At 32.7% G+C, this 17753-nt stretch overlaps 1 protein-coding gene across 1 annotated transcript; it reads right to left on the reverse strand.

Moving 5' to 3' along the window:
- Positions 1–99: 99 nt before the first annotated feature.
- LOC101209242 (cellulose synthase-like protein B4) lies at positions 100–13282 on the reverse strand. Its single transcript, XM_011651690.2, has 9 exons — positions 12928–13282; positions 12520–12838; positions 11649–11762; positions 10432–10545; positions 9355–9567; positions 8662–8773; positions 8393–8574; positions 7123–7473; positions 100–859 (listed from the first exon to the last, which is right to left on the reverse strand). The coding sequence occupies exons 1-9, from the start codon at positions 13179–13181 to the stop codon at positions 332–334; spliced, it is 2187 nt and encodes a 728-aa protein (XP_011649992.1). The 5' UTR covers positions 13182–13282; the 3' UTR covers positions 100–331.
- Positions 13283–17753: the final 4471 nt, after the last annotated feature.

Here is a 17753-nt window from a genome sequence, read left to right on the forward strand (position 1 = left end):
CCCTTCAATACATACAACAACAATGATAACCCTCTCAAAGTTTGTCAACAACACAAGCATAACTTAATATGATTCACATATCTCATACTTCCACATTCATTTTACTAAAAGAAACACATCCACTGTTAATTAAAAGAAAGTTATTGCAATTAAAGAACATATCCCATCCGAAACTGGAGTAATTGATCACAAAATCCCAACTCCATTGGAAGGTTTAACCTAAAAAAGGCTAAATGCTGATAAATTTATACACACTTTATTCTAATAAAAAACAAATACAAATATATTATTGGAAAACAAAACAAGACAAATAACATAAGTTCTTTTTGCCCTATATATTTGTCTTTTGAGACAAGTACACAAACAACAAGGTTAGAATGCTAGACTTGCAAATGGTGGAAAATGGGAGTCCATATCTTCCTTTCCTAAACATCCCCATCAAGAATGGCCAGAAACACAAAATCAACCACACACTGCATATCACTTCCCCTACTCCACCAGGCTCGGTTGGCCGTCTCCATATACTCGTAAGCAGCGCCGTTAACTGCATCATCAAAACTGTTGTACCAGGCACAAACAATGGTGAGTCATCGAAGATGAACAAACCTTCGTCAATCTCACCGTCGTCAGTAATCAACCCCTTTTTTGTTACTTCAAACAATGCTTCTGACAATCCTAAAAACTTAAGCACAATGCCAACAACTCCAAAGAAATAGGGGCACATTGTTTTTATCCTTGCCATTCTTTGGTTGTTCCAATAAGCCCTAATTGATTGTCCCATTTTCAAGTATTGTAACACTTGTTGGAGGTTGTAGAGGAGTACAAGTAAAATTGGAATCAATATTTCACGTTCGTGTATCTGCATTAAGATATTAATGGGTTTACTAATGGCAATTAGAAAATTACTTTGGTTTATCTAGGGGAAATTAGGTTTAAATGTCATTTTCATTCTAAACTTTCCCTATATTTATTAAATATTGACCCCATAAACTTTTGAAATGCCTATTTTTGTTGTTGAACTTTTAGAAAACTCCTCGTCATCTTGTGATGTACTATGTTTTCCATCTATTCACTTCCTAGAAAATATTTGACAATAACCTTTATGCATGCATGGCTTGAAACTTACTCACGTTATGCTGGTAAACATACTCAAAACTATGAATTTAATTCATGTTAAGAGCATAATAAGAGAGAGAATTAAAGTGATCTTTTTTTTCAAAGATCCAACACCAGAATATGACATCTTAAAAGTTTAGTGACCAAGGTGAAATAAATTTAAAAGTCGTCAAAGAATAAAAATTACAATTTGATAAGCTATAATATGTTTGGTAATCATTTAGTCCTCATTTGGTAACCATTTCTATTCCTAATTAAAAAAAGTTGAATTCTCACCCAAATTTTAAGAATATTTAAAAAAAAGTACATTTTCTAGTTTTCAAAACTTGACTTGTTTTTAAAAATATTGGTAGATAAAAGATAATGCAAGGAAAAAAAAAAAAACAAGAGGTGGAAGAGGTGTTTGTAGATTTATTTTTCAAAAATGAAAAACAAAAAATCAAATGGATACCAAACGAGACCTTATCTTTTAGTTTTTTAGTTTATGAAAATAAAGCCTATTGATACCATTCCTACATGTTATGAGTGATTTTGGACCAAGATTATAATTGATATTTTGAAATGAAAAAGTTGAAAAGAAGCATATGGTACAGACCAAAAGAGACAACTAAAGACTGAAGTGAGTGTAAAAAGGGGTTGACTTAGGTCAGGCCCAAGTCAGGGTTGAGGTTGATGATGATCTTTACCGAATACTTAATGTGGCATGTTTTATGTGTGCCCCAACTAAAAGCCACACTTGAAGCTCAATATATAACCAAATAAGGAAGCTCGAATGAGGTTGAGACCGAAGCCGACCTTAGTCAAATACAAAACTAAGCACATCCTTGGCGACCTTAGTCAAATACAAAACTAAGCACATCCTTGGCTGGTTAAGGTTATCTCCTTTTGCTAGAGTAGATTGGAAACCTTAGAGAATAGCCTAGGCTAACTTTATCTATAAGTACACTATTATGACTTCATATGAGGTATTAAGAACTTCTAACTTCTTCTCTATTTTCTAATTCTCTTACTAACTTAGGCATCAAGACCCTTTTTCTTTGTTTTAATAGTCCTTTCTTCCCCAAATTATAAATTCACTACTACTATCATGCGAAGGTCAAATGTGTTTTCTTTTAATTTGGCGAAGATGTGGCATATTAATAATTGGCGTCATTTGTGGAGAATAAAGTGTTCTACTAATAATTTGCATACCTTGCAAAACATGAGTGAAGAGAGGAGAACAAGAACATGCATGAAGGTGGCTCAAATCAAGACCGACATCTGCAAAGGACAAGTAATCCAACATTACCTTGACCCAATGAGAGAATGAAGGTGTTGGAAAAAAAGGTAACTAAAATGGGTCAAGGTCTTACTCAACTACTTGAGATTCTAGATAAACTACTGAACCATTTGGCAATGGTTCAGGTGGAACCATTAGTATTTGATCCTACCATAGAAAAGCCCCTTTGTTTAAAGATGTGGAAGAAATAAAGTCTCATGTTCAAAAATCAAAGGAAAGTAATTTAGGTGAAAATAATCTTGAGCACGAGTTGAGGTTGTCAGACCACCAAAGAAACATGTGGCTATGCATAACAAGACCAATACGACTAACAGTCTAAAATCCATAGTGGAAAATCTGTGTGACATGAATTTTAAATAGAAGCCAAGGCGATTGATATCATGGTTAAAGGAACCAGGTTAAAAGAAAAAAGATGAAGTCAAGATCGAGAAGCCTTACTTGAGATAGGCCATCAAAGCTTGACTGAGGAAAGACAATGAGCCAAGGTTAAGGTCAAGAACAGGATCAAGAGCTCTCCTTTGAAGGTAGAGTTTAATGAGGATCCAAGATAAGATAGGAAACATTGAGAAGGCTAGAGAAACATGATGACGTAATCTCGAGGCACTAACCAAAATAAGTTAACCTTTTATTTGCTAAAGATATCATGATATTTGAGCTTTTCTCGATGTTCAAAGTCACAACCATAAATCTTGGATTGAACTTCACAGAGTATCTGATGTAATTCAATGTCGAGCATTCATTTGTCCCTTAATGAGATCAGTTTAGACTAGTTTAGAAAAGTAAAGAGAGGATCATGGACTCTTTCAAGGAACTAGCTCGAGCCTTTATTACTTGTTCTTAGACGGGAGAGACCAACCTAAGCGAAGCATGCATCTACTGACAGTCAAGCAAATGCCAAGTGAAAGTTTATTGAGAATATGTTGCATGTTTTAGTAGTGAGCACTTCAAGTTGATGGATATACTAATGGAGCAACATTGATTACTATAGGATCTAATTTGCGAGATGAGAGACTTTTCACTTGATTGGTAAGAGAAAATCCAACACTTATGTTGAATTCATAACCAAAGCCCAAGAGTATAAAAGTGTAGAGGGTTAAGTCAAGTCGAAGAATGAGGCACATGAATGTGAAACTGGAGTAGGTTTCCTATGCAAATGAGACTATACAAATGGGCGAACTTCAATAATAAAAAGGTTGAAAGAGCGACACCCACCTCAACCTTGGCCAAGGTTACCTCGACCCTCGACCTTAGAGGTGTACATAAGCCTGGTTGGGTCGGGTTGGAGAAAAAATATAGCCCAACCCAACGTAACCGGGTTGAAAAAATCTGAACCCTATCGCTTCAATACTCAAGGGTCAATCCAACCCAACCCAATCTAACCTAACGCGAAAGTGACTTTTCGCTTGTCGGCTGTAAAATAACAAAACTACAATAGGCTTGTCGGCTGTAACGTGCGATTTTTCGACAACATGAGATAATAGGCCTGAGTTGCATGCGAAGGGAAGGTTGAGTGCAAAGGGAACAAAAGTGTGAAGGAGAGTGCGGTTTGTGATTGCGAAGGGAGCGAAGTGGGATTAGTTGTGAACTTGCAATTGTCGAAACGTGAGAAATGCGAATGAATGATTTTTGGAATGTGTGGTAGTCAAAACGTGTGGCAGCCAGAACTTGTAAATGCCAGAACATAAAAAGTGCAAACAAATGAACGGAAGCCAATAGGCCAGAATGTGAGAGATTACGAACTGCTATTGTTTACAAAGTGCGAAGGGAACATATGGAAGGGAAGGGGAAGTCGATGGAAAAATGACATGTTAAATCATGTAACCGGGTCGAGTTGGGTCAACCTGACCCTTCATGGCAACCCGGTAATCCGATCCTTTTTTTTTTTTTTTTCATTTTTCTAACTCAACCCAACCTAAAACATAATTCAACCCAACCCTACCCAACCCTTATAGTTTAGGTTGGGTAATTCGAGTTGGTCGAGTGACTGAGTTTTTTTAACACCCCTACTCGACCTTGGTTGAGGTCTCCTCATTGTGAACCAACAAGTAAATTTAGAAAATATACCCCTACAATCAATCTCTTCTGACAAGATTCTTATGGAAATACAACATGTCAATCTACTCCAACATTGAGGAAAGCTTAAGACAAATATATACATAAAATATTGTATGTACCATCAAGATTTTGACACTTCACAAGAGCATGAAATCAATTGAAAGATGATATTAAATAAGTGATTTTTAATGTATACTTGAAACAGTTTGTGTGTAAAGATGGGAAGCACGAGAAAAGACATAAAAATGGTGAACAAACAACCCAATATGAGAAATCAGAGATAGGATGATGGTGGTTTGCTAGCCGAAGTCGAAGCAACATTATCATAAATAGATTTTGTTCTTTTATTTGAAATTTTTCATATTTTCATTATGAAACATGAACTTACTTTTGTTCGTTATTTATTTTAATAAATATTAGTTTTCTATGAAATGTTTGCAATTGACACTAAAATAATATATAATTACTGTAACCAAATATTTTGGTAGAAGGGGAATGTAATATGTTTCTCCTTAATGCATAAGATCCTAAATGCAAGAGTCAAGTGTGTTCATAAGATAACTTTAATTAGCTTAACAAAAAAGCAGAGGACTCCTATGGTCGAGGCTAACCATAAGATGACTAAAGTCGTTGACCACAATAAGACAAAAATTTATGATGAAAATGAGATAGACGACGATCAAGGTGATCCACAAAACATCATAGGTCGAGTTGACTAGAAGATGACTAAGGTTAAGGCGAACCACAAAATGTCAGAGGTTATGGCTAACCAAATGGCGAAAGAGCTTGAGGTCAGTCACAATTAAATTTCTCTTTTATTTAGCATGTGTTCAATAAAACAATGCTTGTAAAAAGTCACAAGAAATTGATTTTTGTCTTTTCAAAGATGACGCATAAATCTTAAGGAAATTGATTTTCATCCGTTTGGCAAGATTATGTTACTTCACCTTTTATAAATTGGTTTTCATCTTTTTTCAAGATGACACATAAATCTTAAGGAAATTGTTTCTTTATCTTTTGGAAAAGACGGTCACCTAACCTCTCATGAATCGAATTTCATCTTTTTCAAGACGGTGCATAAATCGTAAGCAAATCAATTTTTATATTTTTGACAAGATTGCCACCTCAAATCTCAAGGAATTGACTTTCATCTTTCTTGAGAAGTACACAAATCTTAAGGGAGTCAATTTTCATCTTTTCGAGAAGATTGTCACCTCACCTTTCAAGAAATCGATTTTCATCTTTCCGACAAATTGCCACTTCACCTCTCAATAAATTGATTTTCATCTTTTTTAAGACGATGCAAAAATCTTAAGAAAATTGATTATCTTTCTGACAAGATTACCACATCACTTATCAAGAAATCAATTTTCATCTTTTCTTTTAGGTGCAGTGCACAAACCCTAAAGAAATCGATTTTCATATTTCTAACAAATTTCACTCTGATGTCGAATCAAACCCTCATGATCCAACATGGGAGTGAGGGCTAATGTTATATGATGATTTTGGGCCAAGTATAATTAGTATTCTATTATGAAAAAGTCAAGAAGTAGGGTATGAGCCAAAAGAGACAACTAGAGATTGAAGCACGCCTAGAAAAGGGGCTGGCTTGTGTCAGGCTTAAGCTAGTGGCTGAGGTCGAAGCCGACCTTTGCCAAACGCTGAATGGGGCATGTTTTACACATGCCTCAACCCAAAGTTACATTTGAAGGCAAAGATATATATAGTCCAAGGAAGACGATCAAGTGAGGGCGACCTTAGGAAATAGGAAACTAAGCACAGTCCTTGGTCAATTAGGTTATCTTCTTTTCTTAGCCAATACCATTATGACTTCGTATGATATATCTAAGAAATTCCCAACATCTTCTATTTTCTCTAATTTTCTTATTGGCTTAGACATTAGAGCCATTTTTTTTTTGTTTTGCAGGCCCTCCCTTCCCTTTCTCAAGTTATAAATTTGTCGTTGTTGTCACGTAGATAAGTGATCAAGTGTGTGTTTTCCCTTTGTCAAAATTTGACAACAACACACCCTATTGATTTATTTGTCTTTTTTTTACTATTTATGAGTGTGTTAGTAAGTTTTGAAAATTAGAATAAATAAATAAAGTAGTTTTTAAATGTTATTCATTTTTTTAAAAAATGTAGCTAAGAATTCAGGTGTAAAATAGATTGAAACCATTTTAAAGAAATTGTAAACAACCACAGGTCCCATTCCCTAACTATTTTGCATTCTTTTAAAATTAATAAGCTTACATGTAGGCACTACTTACATCTCCAATTTTTTTTCTTTTGTTATCCAGTTTTTTACTAATGGTTTAGAAACCCTGAAAATTAAAAAAGAAACTTTCAAAAAACTTGTTTTTGAAAACTGGCTAAGAATTATTCAACTATTGTAGTTAGAAAGAATCAAATCTTGGTAAGGAAGGAGGAGGAAATAGACTTAATTTTCAAAAGTCAAAAGCAAAATATCAAATGGTTACCAAACGAGACCCAAATGGTTATCAAACTATATATTAGAAACCGAAACAAAGCAAGAAACTAATAAGAAAGAAAAGCATATATTCTATATGTTTAAGAAGGCATTTTGATATTTTTAATCAACAGCAAGAAAGAACAGTACTAAAGAAATAGCATACATATATATATATATATGTATTTTGAGTGAAACTTGCCTGGGGTAAGAAGTGAGAGTTCGTGAGTAGAGAATAGGCAGGCAAGATGGAATAGCAAAGCTCTGGAATGGATTTGGGTCCCCAAAGATAGATCCACAAATAGAACATACACACCTTTAGGTCAAGTTTACCAAAGACAGCGCCAAAAATTGGGCAGTTCTTTGTGAGTAAAATTTCAAGGAACCCTGTTGTCCATCTCTTCAGCTGAGTGAAAGTAGACGGCCCATTTGTTGGTGCACAACCTAGAAATGCTGCTGGCTGTGGGTTTAGATATATGGATTTCCAGCCCTTTCCTTGGATCATCATCCCTGTGAATATGTCCTCCGTCACTGACCCATAGTACCAACCCACCTGTTACACGTTATTGTCAACAAATGTTTCTAAAGAGGGTTGTCACAATGTAGCTACACAGCTGAATCTAATAAGAGACAAAAAGCTAATTCACTGAAGTATCTTGGATTTGTTTTGAGTGGTTATTAGAAGGCATGTATGTTCATTTTCGAATTTACATGCCAGAGTGATTAAATGTGGCATTTTCTATCTTAATAGATATTGACACATTTAAATTTCAGGTTCTTAGTACATCAGTTGTGTTCAAATTACTATATGGTTTTATCTTTCCTTTCTTTCTTTGTTTTGGTTTTCAAACGTCTATATTTAACATTTAACTACACAAATAACTACTTTTACAAAAACAAAAAAAAAAAAACAAAAAATATTTACACTTTATAGAAAAATATTACACAATAATCTATTTTGATCTATTGCAGTCTATCTGTCGTAGATATAAAATGCAATATTTGCTGTATTTTGTAAATATTTTAGTTCATTTTGAAAAATTCTTATGTCAATCTATCTTTTTATTTAGTAAACCATGATTTAGTTTTATTTCTTTTCAACTGTTTTTTTCTTCATTCTATTAGTTCCTCTGACATAAAGAGAGTTTAGATTAAGAAGATTAAATTGCATATATATTGGTGTAGCACATTGAGTTGTAGGAATGATAAAATAGTATGTTCTTTGTAATGGGATGTTATTGTATTCTAGAGAATGGTTTGATCTAATATACAAGTAAAAAGGGAACCCACATTTTGTCCATAATGGTATGAAGTAGTGGTATCAATATCTTATAAATGTTTAATATATATTTTTTAAGTATTATACAAAAAAAAATGTTTATTTTAATTTTTAGAATAAAGATATAAACAGTAGTATATATAAAAAGTGAAGATATATATGATGAAAGGGTTAAAGCAATTAGAACGCAAACCTTAGCACCCCAACAAGTATCTTGCTCGTAATTACTAGTTGCGACGTTGTGTAAGGCTTCGATTGAGCACTGCAAAGAGTTGGGATAAGGTGTGGTTCCCATTGAAGCAAAAGAAACTGATTTGATGAATTCTTCGGAATTTCCAAATGTTTTACGTAATTTAGTTTCTTGAATACTTCTTCCTTGACAAAAAAAAAATGAAAAGAAAAGAATTTGAATTAAGTTAGAGTTGAGAAGAGATGAGATGAAAAAAGAGAAAGGATTATTACCATTAATATTATGATCGTTTGGGGAGTGACCATATAAGACTTTTCGTCTATGAATACAACCGGTTCCCATGTAGCTGGGGCCTTGACTTCCCGCCAGCCCTGAAACAATGTACTGCAATATGCCATCCCCAATTACTCATCACATTTTCTACTCTTCTTTTTCCATTTTTTTCTAAACAAAATTTTTAATTTCAAACTTTCATTTTTGGATCAGAAGTTATTGTTATTACTTTCTATTTATTTATTTATTTAAATGAAAATAATAGCATTGAGAAGAGTCTTACACTAGTATTAACACTCTTAAAGAGGAGTCTAGCTAGGTACTTGAAAGCTAAAAGAATCTCACACGTAAGAGCAGTCTAAGAGCTACATCTAAGAGGGAGTCTCATATCTAAGGAAAGTCTAGATGATCAGTGAGTTGAACTCTACGTGAGTCATTAGTCATATTGCAAATAAGTGCTACGTTGTAACTGCTCAACTAATATATCAGTGAATTATCTTTTTTAGACAAATTGTCCACAAGACAGGTGTGGTTTATCATTGAACTGGAGTTATTAGTTGATATTTTTTTGTTACAGTTGTTATTTGTGCTTTTCGTTTACAGTACTTGTGTTTGAGCGAGCGACAAATCAACTCAATACATTTTTAATAACAATAATAAATAAATAAAAGAGCAAGGGAAAACTTACGTACCTCCATGTCAACAATTAATTGATTTCCATATAAGTCATCTTTTAATCCATCATAGAAACGTTGAGGAAATTGGACGTATGCAACTTCTTTATCATTGATGGGGTCTATAAAGGGACAAATTCCTTGAAGAATTGCAGTCGATTCATTCACAAACATATCACAATCTACGTTCAGTATATATGGAGCATTTGTCATCAATCCCGATACCCTTGCCTGCAAATGTTACGAGGGTACTTGCAAATATAATAATTAAATCTAAAGTACATGTATTAATAACTAGCTACGACACAATATAAACTAAAATATTTTCGTACTTATAACCATACATCACAAATAAAAGCATATTAGTGATTGAGTATATTAATTATAGATTTTGCTATTTTGCAACTTTTTAAAAAATACTTGTTATTGCTATCAACTTAATTATTATTAACCCAAAAAATGCTACCTATTTTAATTACCCTAACACGTGCCTATCTTACTATTGGTCGATGAATGCAGGAGTAAAATAAACTTTTGGAATATTAGCAAGTTATATCTAAAAGCAACTTTCTAGCCTTAGTCCTTTTCGTAAGTCTTTTACGTTACGTCAAAAGTTTACGTATATGAATAAGTTTTACAAAATAGAGTACTTGTCGACTCTTCCAACCTTAGTAGAAGTAACAATTTAGTTTGGAACTATTTTGTTTATGTACTTTTAATTATTATTTTTTACAATTTAATCTTTAAACTATTTAACGTTATACTCTCATAATTGTACCAATTTCATTTACATGGCTCTCCCATCAAAGTAGAGAGTAAATTTGGATGAAGTAATAAATAGTTACAAATAAAGTGTATATATATACATACACAACATTATTATTATTTTTTTAAGTAGAAGACAATAATTAGAATGAGAGAATCAAACTTTTAATTATAAAGTTGATAGATGATAAGCTATGACTAAATTATTATTTGTAAGTTTGGTATGGAGTAAATATATTTGTAACATAAAGATATAATAAATAATTACGTGGATTCTAAAAGTAGTAAAAAAAGGAAAATATAGAATGAAAAGAAAAGGATGAAATTTACCAAAACGTTCAAGGCACCGGCCTTATAATGGTGTGAGTGTTTGAGCCTTTTTTCTCTTGATACGTAAATCAAGTGAGGAAGAACATTTTCATACTCCTTGTTCTCCCATATTATCTGCAGAAAAAGCCAGAAAAGATCATTATTTTTTGAATAAATATATATTTATTGGAGAAATAAAAAACAAATTAAGATAAGATGACTGAAAACAAAAAAACAACCACACTTCATTTTATCCATATCTTGTGATTCAAAGTCCTTGCAGTTTTTCTTTCTCTGTATTGTTTTATGTACTGATATTTATATTAAAAAAGATTGTGAGATAGCAATCTATGGATTCAAAACACAAAAGATAAACACATTACACAAGGGACAGATAACTATAGATACACAATAACAAATAAGACAAATAAAACCGATTAGACTTTAATATAGATATAATCAAGCTGTTTTAATTATGACAGTTTCAAAACATAAACACTATATTACAGAAAAAAAAAAAAAAAAACTCCATAAATAATTAATTTTAACAATGTGTATTTCAAGATTCTTCCGGCATGGTGTCAGAAAAAAATCTCCAACGTCATATAATTTAGAAAAATATTGTCTTTGTTTAATTGTGAAGTTTTAAAATATTATCATCTTACTTTCAGAAAGGGCTGTGGATAGTGAAAGAAAAAAAAAACTATTAAAAAATATATATAAAAAGAAAATGACCTAAATGGATTAAAAAAAATGAATTTCTAAATATTTTGTTATTTTTTAAAATATCTCTTTTACTTTTTAGCTTGATTTGAGATTTATTTAATTTTACGTCTTCACCATTGAAAGGGAAATTTGCAACTTAAAATATATTTATGAAAATGATAACAAATGTGTAAAAATAATAAATTTAAAAACAAAGTAAATTTCAACAATATTAAAATAAATTAATCAATTATCAATTAATAGATATTAGCATTAACAATTCCATGTAAGCATTTGGTACAAAATCGAAGGTTCAAAGTATACATTTAGAAAGTCTTACGGTAAACAATTTGTAGAAAGATTCTATGTAAGTAGAGATGTTGAAACGGACGTGAAATGGAGCATGAAATAAAAATGTAATTGTAAAATAACAGAACGATAAAAAAATATTCTCTTTGAAAATAACAAAATAAGTTAAAATATTTATAAGCTATTGCAAAATTGGTGATTGTCTAGGGTTTGAAAATTTGTACCTTAATAATTGGATCATGATTTTTGGAATCCGTACCGGAGAAAAATGGTAAGTCACGTGAGTCCCATGCTTCTTCTGCTTCTTCGATCTTCCGGCACAATGTCTCGTACTCACCCTTTTACAATCACAAACTTACTCAATTGCTCAACCAAACCCAAACATGAAATCAATATCCATTTTACTCCATATCGTTTCTATAAAATAATTTATACAAATTCTTTTAAAAGAAAAACAATGAATCAACTAACATTTTATCATTTTTATTTAAACTACTTCAACCAAAATATTACTGGGATAAGATGTACTTTTCTATATATTCATACTTCCATTCATTCAAAAAAAATATTAGAATCCCTACATTCAACCATGCAAAGCACATAACACTTGTTTGTGAATTTCACTTTTATGGTTCTTTATCATTTAAAGATATTAACTTTATACATTATCAATTATCAACTTTGATAAATTTCAAATCATCAAAATGTTGTTTGGGATTCACACAATAAATAGTTAATAGATTAATAATTCATTTAATAAAATATCAAATAATCAATACAGCTAATATAGGTTGCACTATCACTAAAATATTTTCCTTCAACTTCTTGAGCTTCAATAGTTCACAACTACTGGACTTCATCACTTACTCCAAACATCAACAAAATTTTCAAGAATTTTTCTTGTTTCAATATTGAGGAGGATAGAGATAAAGTGATATATATACACCATAAATTCTAAACAAGTACCATAGCTTCTACCTTTTCTTGTTGTCTCTCTATGAAATTCTAACCGTACATACCAAAATCAGCTATTCTCTCAATATGGTAGACTACGATACCAAAAAGATAAAAAAGACAAAAAAAAGTTGTATATACCTTGATTATGTTCCAGTGATGCTGAAACTCCTTGGACTCATCGGCTCTTGAAGAATCAGCAAAGTACTGAAACGGCGCTCTAACCCGAATCCCATACTTTTTACAAAACGGAGCCCAAATCTTAGCAAATTTCACCGCTTCCCTTAGACTATAAAACGTTATCGGAGAACACCCATCATCCGATACATAGCAACTCAATTTATCCACCGGATAATCAACAGCCAAAATAGACAGCACCGTATTCACCGTAATTATCACCGGTTCCAACGACGCATCCGCCGTCGTAACAAACACATCCACTGCCGGAATCTCCTGAACTCTGTTTCTCAAAAACCATGAAACTCAAATTTCATAAAAAAACCGTCTGTACATGAAATAAAAATGAAACGACTTTGGATGGTTAATTACCGTTCGAGAAGGCGGTGGGGATAAGTAATGCAATGAAAAGGGTTGGATTTGATAACGAGGAGAAGAAAGGAAGTGAATGCGAAAGAGGACTCGCAGAGGAAGGCGGTGAAATGGAGGAAGTTGAAGGGGTTGGTGGCGAGGAAATGGAGGCGGTAGCCGAGGAGGGAGAGGAGGAGGAGGAAAATTGTGGCGTCTAAGAGTTTGTCAATGGTTCTTTTAATTGCAACTCTTTGGAAAAGAGGAGCGGCGGTCATGGCTGAGTTTGGAAACACAGGAAGTAGTGATAACAAGTAAGTTATAATATTCTTTTGTGGCTCTAGAATTAGACTATTCTTTTATGAATTGCTACTTCCTCCTCTCTTTAAACTGTTGTTTAATGCCACCTCTAGAATAGTAAGTGGAAATCCAAAACTTGTTTTTGTTTGATTCTAATATGTCCACACTCTATCGGTCCCTTCTTCATTTTTTATGGGTATAGTTTTCTTTATTTTAAAGATTCCAAATGTATGGTTTTTTTTTCCCTTTTGGTGCATGTAATTGTGGCTTAATTATTTTGGAATTTATTTGGTTGAGTCATGTGCAGATACACTGCACCAAAAATGACATTCTATCACATCTCACAATACAATCCAAATGAAAATGAGAGAAGAAAAAACTATCACAAAATGTCAAAATGTGCGTTTTTACCACGAAGAAAAAGCTCTTTTCGGATTCTACTTTGCATGAGAGTTATTGGGTGTCATAAAAATTAAAAAAACATTAAATAATTTATTTATTTAAATTTATTAAAATAAAATCTAATTAAAAAACCTCCCAATCATACGCCTTCTCATCCCTTTCTTAAAATTGTCTTCCTCTTTGAACGTCTTTCGTCGATCAGACCATAAGACAAATAGCCACCCTCGACCTCTCTAGACGCCACGACCATCTCCAAACTCCGTCACTGTCGACTAGACCATCGTGCATCGTTTCCCACAGTCCGTCTCCGAAAATCCTCGCCCGCCGTCGACAACATTTTCTCAAGTTAGGTTTTGTTGTTTTCTTTGATTCTTCTTCTTATTCATCCTTCCCATTTCTTTCTTATCCCACACCAATACTCTCTTAGCTTTTTCTCTTATCTTCCCCCTCTTGAAGAGACATACTGCAATTTAGAGCTGCAAATTGTGCTTCAATGCGGTCAAATCTCAAACTCAAAACCGAATCAGAGCTATTATTTAATAAATATCAAAATTATTTAATTAAATTCAATCTCAACAACACCACAAATCTAATTTTACTTATTAATTAATTATTCAACCAACAAATATTTAATTAATTCTAATTCTATAAAACCATCGACTCTAAATCAAATATTTCAAATTAACATTTAATAGTTCAAACATAATTAAATAAAATTAAGATAATTATCTCCAAAAAAATATTTAATTTTTTGGGACCTTACAATTATTAAGGAAACGACTCAGACACACAAAGGACCTTGAACACTTGCCCTGCATATATTTTAACTTTTAAATTGTGTAATTTGTTATCACTAATATATAAAGTTACTTTCATGTCATTGTAGGTGCGTGGACTCCTTTTAAGATGGCATCCGTGGCAATGAAAAGATGACACCCTTTTTTCTTTTTATGTAATTGCTTCAAACAATACGTAATTGTTTGAAAATTTGAATTTATTTTCTAATTATATAAATGACAATTTTGTATTTTAATGATTCTATTGATTTTGTGTTTGTTGTTATTGAATTTAAATAGAATCGAAACTCAAAAAACTATCTCACGATAAAAAAAAATTGGAAAAAAATTGGAAAAAATAATTAAAATTATCTTCCAATGCCTTTATGCTTCAAGAAGAACCCTTCCTCAATGTTGTAAGTGATGAAAATGGTAGACATGCGCAGCGAAATTAGGATCAAATTTTTACTCTAATTGCAACTAAACAAGTTTAGTGATTAACATGCATAAAAAACAAACCTAAAATAACATAGATAGGGTTAAAAGAAAAACTTACCTTTGAAGTTTTTCTTCTCTTGTATTCTCTTCATGAATTTGAGTCAGCACGACCACTAGAGTTTACCCGCTATTCTCTGGATTTGGAATCGAGTTGTGGGACTAAAAAATGGTGGAGGAAATAGAGAGATGATATCCTTTGGAGGAACCTAACCTTTAGGTTTATTTATTTATTTATATATATATATATATATATATATATATATATATATATATTCTAAAACTCAAATGAAAAGAGTTCTTGGTTTTATTTTGTAATTCTAAATTACAAAATTAATTTTTAATTTCGAATCCAAGAGTCATTTCACCTTTGCGTAAAACTTGTTTACAAGCAAACTACATGCAAGAGCTTCCATATCTAACCACGTGGTATTCTTAGTGGGTTAGGTGTCTTGCATGCAATAAGCCACTTGCATATCACACATGCAAGTGATAAGTTTGTCAAATCTCAACAAGTGTTATTATTTAAATAAGTCTAAGGGCAATATGGTAATTCAACATTTAAATCAAATTCAAAGTTTGACTTTTTCAAGTCCAAAGTCAACAGTTTGACTTTTAACCATTTTGTCTGTCTTGACTAATTTCAACCTCCCAAGCATGAATCCGTATTCATTTCCCAAAATTCAAATCACATTTGAATATAAAGTCGGTCTAAGTTTGATTTTTCAAAGTCAAAATTCAACATTTTGACTTTTTACATCTTTGACCTTTTTCATCAATTATGAGCTTCCAAATATGAATCCATATTCATATTTAAATCACATTTAAACATGAAGCTATATCTTAAGATATAATCGATGACTATATCATATATATTTGTCAGTTTCTCTCTCTTTACCTAATTTGAATTATTTCATCATAATGTTCTAAGTTGATTCCTTGTGAGCTAGCGAGTGAACCAAATGAACCTATAGATTATGGGCTCCAACGATCTGAGATTAACTGGCTAAACTCTTTAGACCGAGTTAATTAACGTTTGTTAACTAACGGGTCATTCCACTAAAGTCTCGTAGTTGCACTCACTTCACTATAGATATATATTTGTGTCCATGTGACCATGATAAGTAAGTTAATCCTTCACAAGTTTTTCATAATCCCGACTGGGTCAAACCGTTTTACCCTCAAGATTATATATTTTCTCCTTAAGTCTCACTGATCCACTATTGAACAATTGGTTTAAGGTCCAACCTTTAAATCGAATCCCTCTCGGGCCAATGAGAGGGTGGGACCCCTTGTTCAAGACCTGGATTCAGTTCTTAAGGAAACAACCTATCTACTAACCCTAGAATGGGTAGGAGTGAATTCTATCTTGCACTCTATGTCTCTAGCTATCCATCCGGTCTTACTCTTGAAATTGGAGGCTTATTGGGCCAATGTCATTGAGCTGCTCTCACCTATGCAGATCTAAGGATAATTCCATTTGAACAGAAATTCATAGTTAGCTTAGGATTAAGATTAAGTTTCATTGGATATCTATAAACGAAATAGTCAGTTTTACAAAGTTAACGGTATTATAACTTAAAAGTGACTATTTCATGGTTTTAGTATTATGTAAACTCTTTACGTAGGATGCCCCCACTTTCATGTCTCTACATGAACGATTCAGGATCACATCGTTTGTACTAACTACAAAGCGGACTGCATCCATAGTTTTCCAGAATAAGGCACTCAACCGTATTCGTATACTATAGACTATTTAGGCTATATACTCGAACTTGATCCACGTTTATGTCTCTACATAAAGTTCAAGTTTACTATATATAATAGCCTCAAGTCCTTAGTGTATTGGCTTTAAGATTATAGTATCAATAACGATTTTATTGAATATAATATGATTACAAACTACGAGTTTTAGGCATAAATTCCAACAGTAAGCACAGTGTCGAGGAAGCTACTCTCGACGTTGCATTGGGATTGCCTTTCTTCTAACATTGGATGGACACGTCGGGAGTTGCCATATGTCGATGTGCTCGATCCATAAAGATATTTGACGTCAGGAGAAAGAAACTTTCAATGCCTTCACATTTATGCATTGGGAATTACACCCCTAACGCAGTACTTCTGAATTTCTTCCCGACGACACTATATACATTAAGAGATCTCTGTTTCCAACACCCTTTGGCATGTATGTCGACGCTTTGTCACGTCAGGAGAGACCCTATTTCTTGTAGTGACTCTTTTGCTAAGTTGCAGCTGTGTGAAGTGATCTGAACGTAACAATAAGTGTCCATCAGTTCCATCACTCATAGTGCGTGTTCCAATGTCAAATCACATAGCAAGTATGAAAGACAACAATAGGGACATCTCATACCATATCACACAGCAAGTATGAGACATCATATTCCAGATCACTCAGCAAGAATGGGACATCTTATCCTATATCACACAGGGATAAGACATTCCATACTAGAATACACAGCAAGTGGGTAACAAAAATCATTTCATCTCAACATTTCACTTCATTTTTGTACCGACTTAATTCTTTATACTAAGTTGAGAAAATTACCATAAATAACAATTTTGAGAATTTCTTGAAAAGATAAAAACTAAATTTTCATGAAAATACCATGAAAAACATGCTTCAGCGGTTTTACAAATTTTAAAGATGATAAAAACAAATAGATAAAAATATTTAAGCTCAAAACACTGAAAACAAACAATGAAAAGCAGAAGCAAAATTGTGTTTCCACATGGCATGTCACGGATCCTTCTTGACGCTTGTCATCGCTCCTCTATTTTAACATTTTTCTGAAATGTTAAACATAGAAAAGGATGAGAATAAATATATATACTCAGCCAGGGACCCAATACTAGTTT

Source organism: Cucumis sativus, chromosome 2 (assembly GCF_000004075.3).
Source record: "Cucumis sativus cultivar 9930 chromosome 2, Cucumber_9930_V3, whole genome shotgun sequence".
Lineage (NCBI taxonomy): Eukaryota > Viridiplantae > Streptophyta > Magnoliopsida > Cucurbitales > Cucurbitaceae > Cucumis > Cucumis sativus.

Excerpts from the sequence above, each read along its gene's own strand:
- LOC101209242 (XM_011651690.2), bottom strand. The coding sequence starts at position 13,181 with ATGACCGCCGCTCCTCTTTTCCAAAGAGTTGCAATTAAAAGAACCATT. Across the intron at positions 8,774-9,354 it reads AATTAATTGTTGACATGGAG|TACATTGTTTCAGGGCTGGC; the intron begins GTACGTAAGTTT and ends GGCATATTGCAG. Across the intron at positions 860-7,122 it reads ACTCTCACTTCTTACCCCAG|ATACACGAACGTGAAATATT; the intron begins GCAAGTTTCACT and ends ATCTTAATGCAG.